Here is a 9,972-nt window from a genome sequence, read left to right on the forward strand (position 1 = left end):
GAGGGGAGGGGGAGGAGGAAGGAGGGAAAGGATCGGGGGAATATTGTCGCGAGGGAATAACCGGCGCTAATCGCCGTTGATGCAATCGATTCTGGATGGATATTAAATTTAATCGAACGTAGACATTTTTTGCCGATTAAAGTCCCCCCTCCCCCTCCCCCCTCTCGCCCTTCCCCCTCATCCGATTTTTACCGCGCGTTATCATTTCGCGCGATTGCCCGCGCACGCGGAACGCAAACGCGCGGCCCCGTTCGATTTTCAATTAGGCAGGCAAATTCTTCCCCGCGCGACCTTGCTTGTGCAGCGATTTTCCGCGTTGAAGTCTACGGATTGCGCGTCGATTGTCGGACACCGCGCGCGCATGCCCCGGAGGAATCATACAAGTGGATCAAAAAAGAAAAAAGAGGGGAGAGGGGGGAGGGGGGAGGGAGAGAAGACGCGCGGGAAGGACAGCGATCGCGAATGTGTTCGAACGTGTCTGCGATGTTGGAAGACGAAATTCATCAAACGTTTTTTTTTTCTACTTGATGCTTACAATTAGAGCTCCTCGAAGGAGTGAAGGCGATTTCGCGATTTCGAAGGGCGTCGTATTGTATAATCTCGGGCTGCTCGAACACGACGTCGCACGGTGCCGTTTCCCAGAACGCGCCGATCACTTCAAACGTCACTGTTACTTGTTTTTTTTTTCTATCTTTCGCGGTCCGAGACTGCAAGTTAGCGTATCACGAGGTGTCGGCCAGAGCGGCGTCGCTCGGAAAATCCGGCTCACCGCGTATCCCCGTATTACCTTAATGTCCACGCCGAATGAACTCGTTGTCGCCGGGACATTAAATTTTGTTTCCACATTTTTCTTCATTTCTCCGTCCCTCCGCGCGAGACAGAGGGACCGCCGCGACCTTCCCCCCCTCCCCCGTCGTATTTCCCGCGGCCGACGAGTCTCGCAGTCTCGCGACAATCGGGAGAGAGAGAGACTGCACGCGGCGGAATCTCACCTCTGGTTACACCTTCGCGGGCGATTCTACTTTTAATAAAGAGACATCAACGTCCGTCGAAAAGATCGAGTACTCGTCGTTTCTCTGTCGGAAGAAAAGAGTAGACGAGGCAAATTTTCACCGATTTACGATCTCGCAAGTATACTACGAAATTGCTCGCGAATGTTATATCTGTGTGCGACGAAAAAGAAAATAAGATCAGTAGATATAAATAAAGATTCGACGCGTGCCGTAAGATTTGTCGCGCCGCGCGAAACCTGGAACGTACAAAACATCACGTTTGATCTTGCAAAACAAAGGTTATTTTAATCTTTTTTTTTTTAAATATAAAACCACGTCTCTCCGCGATCAATTTCTCTCCGGCAATTCTCTCGACGGATCGGATCGCGGGCTACGTTAAGAGGAATCGGCACCGTTCTCGTTCTCGTCGTTGACGTAGAGCGAGACTATCGAGTGCTTCTTGCAAAAGGCCCACCACCAGCGGAAGCCCGACAGCCCGGTAAACATGAAGCCGGGGTCGTGCTTCCGCCTGAGCCGCTCGACGAAGTTCAGTATCGCGTTCAGGGACTTCTTCGTCCGCCGATTGTACGGGCTGACGCTGATGTCGCAGCAGAACTCGAGCACCGCCGTTTCCTCGCCCGGATCGAGGGCGGTCTCCTCGAGGATCATCATCCTCTTGGACTTGCCGAGGATGTTGTCGTAGAGGGTGCCCTTGGGAATGCCGTACTTGGTCGACGCCTGGGTGAAGCGCATCTTCTGTGTCACCACGGCCTCGATCGCCTCCTGGAGATCGTGTCGCGTCCACGTGGGCGCCTTCAGCTTCAGCAGGGTCGTATAGTCAGCTAGAAAATAGTCAGTTTCTTTTTCGAGCTTTCCTCTCTCTTTTGATTTTTTTTTTCGCGCCGAGAACCGCGGGAAAAAGCCGCACCTATAGAGAAAGATTGAAAATCACGCGTTCTTGAGCGAGAAGCCCTCTCTCCCTCTCAACTCTTTCGCTAATCCGCTTTGTTCTGCCCCGTTCTGTCGCTCGGGTGTCTCTGAACACCCGATAAAACGGCGGATGGAGTTTATTACACAAGAGAAGATGATATCTAATTAAAGATATTTATGAGACACGGTTTTAGGGAACATGCTGAGGACCCCTCAAGGGGGGAGGGGGGAGGATCGTAAAATTCACGAAATAGAAAGCAATTAATGTCTCGAGTGCGGAAACGAAAAGTGCCACGGAAAGAACGCGATTTTGCTGGATTCAGATCTGAAAGTAATTTTTGTTATTATATATACAATCAAAATAATTTTGTTGGTCAATATAAAATAATTAAAAATGTTTATCATTTTTGACTTTCCAACAACACTATTCTGATGATTCAGCAAGAATTACTTTCAGATCTGTATTTAGCAAATTTTTAGACCCTCCAGCAAAATCGTTCTTTCCGCGTGTGGAAGAGTTAGCGATAGATAAAAAGCTTTAGAAAGAGAATAGGAACGAGAGGATGGAATGAAGCATTGGTATTTTGCGGAATGCGCGTAATAACTGGGAAGGCTTGGAAATTATATATACAAAAATATATTGCTGCCGCCGCGTTTTTCGTTCAGACTAAATAAAGCAGATTAACGCAGCTTGCTGCAACGAAAGGGAAGCACGAAACCTGGGAGGTGGCAAAAGTGTGCAACGAAAATAGTAGCGGAATACGCGGCGCGGCATTCGCGAGTGAAAATACATACACGCCAAGGGTACGAATTTTACGAGGCCCCTCAAGATTCATTCGTCCTGAGTAAGCAATCGAAATAATTTACCAGGCATTTAAAACTCAGGGAGGTGGCAGTGGCGAATTAAAAAAAAAGAGCCTCGCCGGATTCCTTCTTGCAGACCCTTAGAGGTGTTGTACGAGCCGACGTCTCTCTCGAGCGATCATCGGCCTCAAGTGAAAAGACGTCGATTTAACGATCATTTTATGTACATGTCGCTGTCGTAATTATCGGTAATTACACGGCTGCAATTATTATAACTGCACTGTAATTATCCCTTCAGTCGCGCGTTAACCGTCAGGCTCGCCGACCCAGCTCGACGCGAAAGAGCGCGCCGGCGAGAAGACGAGGAGGGCACAGGGAGTGTGCGAAAGGGAATTAAGCCGGAGGGGGGGAGGGGGGAAACTGCCGGGCCACTGTGTGGTCCACAGAGCGCGTCACACCCACGCGTGTTAGCAGCAGTTAACGTCACTCATGTCGGGCCCGGGCGATTTATGCGGTGTCGCGGCGCGCTGCGCGCCGATTTCTCGTTCGCGAACTGGTTTCTCCCGCGCGCGCGCAATTGCGCAGGAAGACAACATTTCCAACGTCGCGTCCGAGGGGGAGGACCGGCGCGGAGAGGAAACGGGACGAGAAATGACGAGAGGTCTCTTCTCGCGACGGATTTTATTCCTCGCCGAAACGAGACTCGCGCGCGGCGTACGTGAATTCACACGTTTTGTGAATTAATTAAACGGCATTTCGGAGAGCGCGAATCTGCCACTTCCCTAACATATAAATGGATATTTGAAGCACCCCCACCGCCGAAACCGCTTAATGTACATCGCTTCGCCGCGTGAGAGGGATCGAAACAAAAAAAATAAAATAAAAAATAAAAAAATAGGAAAAACCCGCAAGTCGCTTTCTTTTAGCATAACAATCCGATTGCATTGAAATATGAATAATCTCGTTTCGCGCGCGCGAATCGATGGCGTTCCCCCCACGACCGCCGCGGGAACGATCGCCCGTGAACCACGCAAAAAAAAAAGAGAGAGAAAGGGAAAAAAATCGCCACGTATCGCGTGTAATGGCGTCGTGGTGGCTAAATCCGGGCTGGGGAAATAATCGCGTCGAATAATATTATCATACAATAGCGTTTTGTGTCGCGCGGCGCACGTGCAACCTGTAGTTTTGCGCGCGGGGCATTTTCTCTCGGATTGGCAAACCGATTCAGTCCGCTAGACGGACAATCGCGGCTAAGCGAACAATCGTGCTTAGGCAATTGCGTGTCCTCAAAAGGCGCGTGTGGATTAAATATTAATCTGATTGCCGAGTCGCCTCGTCGCGCGGGACGCGTCTCGTCGGGGGAAAATTATCAATCGGTTCGATTCACAGCGACAAATCCATGATCCACTCTTGTTGAAAGCATTCTGTTTCTTTCCGTCTCTGTCTCTCTCAATAAATTAACCCTTGTAGGATAAATTGAGTCATTCAACCACACGCGACTGACAATGAGTCATTCGTGTCGGCTATAATTAGTTGTAACATTTAGATACAATTTTTTTAACGCACAACCTTACAAATACTTTTTAATGATGTTAAAGTACACGAAAAGAGCGACTTTTGCTCTGAAAGATCTAAAATTTTGCTGGATTCACATATCTAAAAATAAATGTTGAATCATCAAAAAAATAATATTCGGACACTCAGAGAAAAAAAGATTGTACTGACCAATAACTTAATTATAATTTATAGTCATTTGCGGTATAGATTATATATTTTTTAGTAGAATTATAAATATAATTATATTACTAATATATAATAGTATAATAGACATATAATAATACATAACTTATAATAGTAATAACTACAAAAATAGAGTTTCTAACCGTAATTATTTTACCATATACTTATAGTCACAAATATCAAACACTCTTCTCACAATGAATATTAAAAAATTTTGAAATTTTAGCAACCATATAGTTTGCGTCTCTAACATAATTTTATTGATGTCCAATAACATTTGTTTTTAGATCAGTTGCAGCAACATTTTAGATCTTTCGACAAGATCATTCTTTCCGTGTATAGATAGTAAGAATCATTTAATAATAATTAATATGTACACGGAAAGATCTTTCAACAAAAGAACTTTTGCTGAAAGATCTAAAAATTTTGCTAAAAACAGATCTGAAAATTATTTTTTTCGTCGAATCATCAAAATAATTTGTTGGAATGTTAAATTGATAAGTATTGCTATATAAAACGTTAAGATACTCTAGCAATCATTTTGACTTTAGCACAAAATTATTTTGATTATTGAACAAAAATTATTTTTTCAAATCTGGATTCAGCAAAATTGTTCTTCCCGTGTAGAATCATTTAATCATTTTTGTACTTGTAAAAATGATGATGAAAATTAATCGATAGACACGAACGGATCCATCGTGTGTAATAAAGAACTGCAAAAATCGTCGTGTGTACGAAAAATGAATGAAAATTCTTCCGAAAACTTTAAAATATATCCGCGTCTGGGAATGTACAGTCATGGACACATTGGTTGCGACACTTTCTTTTTTATAGGTTTCAAAACGCACTATAATATTTTGCAAATGCGGACGGATTGGTGTTATACTGTCTCCAGACTAAAGATAGTACATCGTGGTTCGCATTTGCAAAATATTAGCTATAATCTATAAAGTATATATTATGTATATTAAATATATATTAGAGACCTATGAAAAAAAAGTGTCGCAACCAATGTGTCCGCGACTGTACCTCTCGGAAATAGCGCACTTTCTCTCAACTGCCCAAGTCCCTGGGCGACGATAAAATCGATATGATATTGTCAACAGGAAAATTGTATCGAGAGCGAGGTTCTTTAATCTTCCCGAGATTTTGAATCACTAATTTCTCCGCGGCGAGCGTCGCCGAGCCGAAGGTGGAGGCTCGATGTTCGCTTCGAGGAACGCTCTCTCGTCGCGGACGAGAAAAGCGCGGAATAAATAAGCGCGATCGTTAAGAGAAGCAAATAGCCGGCGGCGGCGACGGCGGCGGCGGCCACGTCTCATGGGAAGTCAAGGAGTAATCGAAGAAAATGATTTAAGCGAGCCGAGAGGGGAATACGCGCCTACGCACGCATTCGGCGTACGTTTAAACACGCACGCACGCACGCACGCACGCTCGCACGCTCGTATGCACGCTCGTACGCACGTACGCACGGCACCGGGGATCAATTCGAGACGCATATTGCGACGTTTATGCGCGTTTATGTGCGTTTACGCTCGGGCGTATGTACTGCGGCAAATCAGGGCTCTCGGAGACGAAGAAGAATATGGCTGGGAAAATTATTCTAACACGCGCCTTCGCAGCGACCGGGGTCCCTCGTACACTGAGAGAAAAGTGTGTTTGGCATTTGTGACTATAATTGGATGGTAAAGTAAATTGTGTTTCTCCAATTTTATAGTTATTATATACTGCTATAATGTTAGCGATTATATAACTTTATATGTATTTACAGTTTTGTTATGAAAAGATTATACTGTAAATTACGATAATTTCAGGTATATGTATACGAGTACTGTAAAATATCAGAATACGAATAAAATTACGATTTTCTTAACATTAGCTTACTATTTACGTAATATAATGATAAAAGACATGTAAAAGAAAAAATAAAGTAACAATCATAGTATAATTGCACAAATGCATATCATAGTAATCCCTTACAGAAATTTAATACTGGAGGGGCCAAATAATTACTTATTTTCAGCATTAAAAGCGCTGTTTGTTGGTGCTTTTAATACTAAAAGTAAGTAATTATTTATCCTTCCAATATTAAATTTCTGTAAGAGAGGATCTGTAATGCAGCGTTAAAGCAGCTAATTTGTATAGTTAAAGTAACTTTAAATATATAATTAATAATTATAAATATATAGTTGGAAATTATTATAAAGTAGCTAAATTATGATATAATGCAATCATTTTTTTCTCTCTCAGTGTAGGCATTCTGCTAGATTAGCGGGAGAGGAGAGCACTGAACATGCCTTCGCCAAGAGCATAAAAGACATATTTTCTTTCTCCTTTCGAAATCTGCACACGCGCGAATTTTCACGAAGTTTCATAATATACAAAAAATGTAAATTACACGCACTTCTATTCGCGGCTTCGGGCGCGTTATGCATAAACACGCGACTGTGCGAGATCACAAATAACTTCTCGAGCCTCTCGAGCGATATTTATCGAGACGCCGACTTGAAAACGCGAATACATTTTATCGCGCCTGCTTGTGATTGTTTAATTTTTCGTCCTTGCAGACTCAATGGATCGAAGTGCCGGTTTGAGATTGAAGGGTCACTTGTTTCTGGTGTGTGATATCCAGAGGTTTTATGGAACGGAGAGACTTATATTACTTTCGAGAGAGGGACAGCAGTGCCCGCGATCGATGGTGCATAAGGATCGCCAAGAGGCCGAGCCTCTCGCTCGGCGAATCGCGGGCGGTGTTGTGTTATCGCCACTATTAACCGGCGTCTCTTACCCGCATCGTTTATCTAAATTGCTTTCAATATTGAAGCAAAACGCATTCCCGCGCGCTTTATTATTGCCGGGTCCCGCCGCGCGCTCACGTTCCACCCTCTAATTTTATTGTTGCTCGGTCACCACCTTCGACTCCACATCGCGATATCTCTCTCTCTCTCTCTCTCTCTCTCTCTTCGTGCGTTTTCTCGTGTTGCCACCTCCCGCGATCGTCAGCGACGACGACCGCCGTGCTTCCGGGAGCCTTGTCGTCCTACTGCAAGTATATAACATTTGGGAAAGGGGAGATAGGGTAAGCAGCAAGATATCGATCTGTGAACCAGCCACGGGGATGTTCCATCCCCGAAGACCAGAGGTCGAGCACGCGGAAACACCGGGCGACGAGTCTGCAGTCGTCTACAGTCGTTTCTAGGACGAATTTCCCGTCACGTACGGAGCTGATGATTCGACCCCGTACCCGGTGAACAACGTGACCGTGAACTTGAAAATGGAGCGAGGCGGATCGGACGATGGCCCTCGGGGGCGGGGGAGGAATGCTCTCGAGGGCAGGAAATCTCCACTCGAGCACTCGGAAAGGATGATCGGTCGTCTGCGCCGCTACTTACTGCGGAAAACCGATTGTCGGAATTCTATGCGACAGATACAAAAGCGGCGGATGATATGCGACAGATATTATAGGAGAGGAATGTGAAGTCTTTTTTACAGATGTCTCTCGCGAAACAGGCTATACGGGGTGTCCCTTCTATCAAGTGTACTTTCCTTTAACGATCCACGCCGCGTGAGTGATTACGCGGAAAGAACGATTTTGTTGAAAGGTCTAAAAATTTTGTCGAATATAGCTCTGAAAATTAATTCTTGTTGAATCATCAAAAAATTTTATTGGAATATAAAAAATAATAAGCATTGCTATAAAACGTTTCGATATTCCAGCAATTATTTTGAGTTTCCAACAAAATTATTTTGATTAATGAACCAAAATTATTTTCAGATCTGGATCCAGCAAAATTGTTCTATAAATAAAACGCGAAAGACAAACTTGGAAAAATATATGCGGTAGTATAAATAAAAAAAGGAAACAATTATACATCGCATTGTTTGTGATTTATATCAGCATATTTCAAATATCTTAATAAAATAATAGAACTTTTTTGAATACTCGAGCTGACATTTACGGACAATAATAATCAAATAATCGTAATAAATTTATTGTATATTTTTTTTACAATTTAATTTTGATTTAATTTTGACTGAGAGAAAAAATGGTTGACATGATTTAACTACAATTTATGGTTATTTTCGGTGTCAACTACACGGAAAGAACAATTTTGCTGGATCTAAATCTAAAAATAATTTTTGTTCAATAATCAAAATAATTTTGCGTTGCGAAAGTCAAAATGATTGCTCGAATATCAAAACATTTTATAACAATGCTTGTCAGTTTTAACTTTCCAACAAATTATTTTGATGATTCAACAAAAAATTATTTTCAGGTCTGTATTCAGTAAAATTTTTAACAAAATCATTCTTTCCGTGTATATAAGTTTTAAAGTTATAAATATAATTATTACTAACATTACAATAGTAATCAGTATAAAAATGGAGCTCTTAATTATTTTACCACACAATTGTAGCCACAAAAACTTTTCTCTCGTCAGGATAAATCTATCGGTAAAAGAAAGTACGAGGACACCCTGTGCATAGAGGATAGTCGACCAAACGTCGTTTCGCGCGTGTTGTGTGTGTCTGTGTGCGTTGCCTAACGTGGAAGGCTTCCACGTTTACGTCCGGCCAGGGGGGGCCGTGTCGAGAGGGCGATTATCTCCTGAAACGTATCGAAACGAGACGAAGAGGAGAAAAACGAAAGCGGGACTCACCTGCTATACTGGAGGTGGAGGCGCCGAGCCAAGCGTGGGACGACTCCAACAACTTGGCCTGAAACAGAAAAGGTCGGTCGGTCAGACGTCGGTGTGCCTGGAACAAGCGATTAGCGGCGATTTAACGGCCGCCGGTTGGGAAAACGACTTAATCTTTTATCCGGAGCAATCTTCTTTTCTAACCGGAAGCAAAACGAGAGCTCCGCCGGGATAATTATTTAATCGAAACTCGTCCGCGGGAGAAAGAGAGCTCAAGTATTTTAATCCCTATTACAGGGGTACTAGCCGCTTGGCGTCGCGCAAAACACGAATGGTTTAACCATTAATGTTACACGTTACGTAACGGAGAATATATTTGTAAATCGGATTACGGTATAAAAAAACGTTTTGATCATCGAATCGCTCATTTAATATTTATATCTAGACTTATTTAATAATATTCTCGCTTTACACGGAAAGAACGATTTTGTTGAAAGGTCTAAAAATTTTGCTAACTACAGATTTGAAAATAATTCTTGTTTAATCATCATAATAATTGGTTGGAAAGTTAAAAATGATAAGCATTGCTATAAAACGTTTCGATATTCTAGCAATTATTGTGACTTTTCAACAAAATTATTTTGATTATTGAACAAAAATTATTTTCAAATCTGGATCCAGCAAAATTGTTCTTTCCGTACAGAATAAGTAATATGCTTAATATTAACCATAATAACATGAGGATAATAAGCGTAATAAAAGTCTTAATCTTGCAGTTTTATTATTTAATTTGGTGACAATCGTTCAAATATTATAATTTTATTACACTTTATTATTGTGCTGAACTTTTCATATGCTGCCTCTTA

The 9,972-nt window shown here is 42.6% G+C and overlaps 2 protein-coding genes across 2 annotated transcripts in view; both read right to left on the reverse strand.

Moving 5' to 3' along the window:
- Window positions 1-9,179, reverse strand: part of LOC105454547 (protein bric-a-brac 2-like) — a 24,307-nt gene extending 15,128 nt beyond the window's left edge. Inside the window, exon 1 of the mRNA XM_011697221.1 lies at window positions 9,128-9,179. The gene's annotated coding sequence lies outside the window, so the exon portion shown is untranslated. The remainder of the gene's footprint in view (window positions 1-9,127) is intronic.
- Window positions 696-3,286, reverse strand: LOC105454546. The gene has a single exon (XM_011697220.1). It carries the CDS (start codon window positions 1,743-1,745, stop codon window positions 1,389-1,391), a length of 357 nt encoding a protein of 118 aa, XP_011695522.1. The 5' UTR covers window positions 1,746-3,286; the 3' UTR covers window positions 696-1,388.
- Window positions 9,180-9,972: the final 793 nt, after the last annotated feature.

The sequence above is a fragment of the Wasmannia auropunctata genome, unplaced genomic scaffold (genome assembly GCF_000956235.1).
Source record: "Wasmannia auropunctata unplaced genomic scaffold, wasmannia.A_1.0 LD335984.1, whole genome shotgun sequence".
NCBI lineage: Eukaryota > Metazoa > Arthropoda > Insecta > Hymenoptera > Formicidae > Wasmannia > Wasmannia auropunctata.

What these genes read in the sequence shown, in the direction of transcription:
- LOC105454546 (XM_011697220.1), bottom strand. Translation starts at nt 1,745, where the DNA reads ATGCGCTTCACCCAGGCGTCGACCAAGTACGGCATTCCCAAGGGCACC.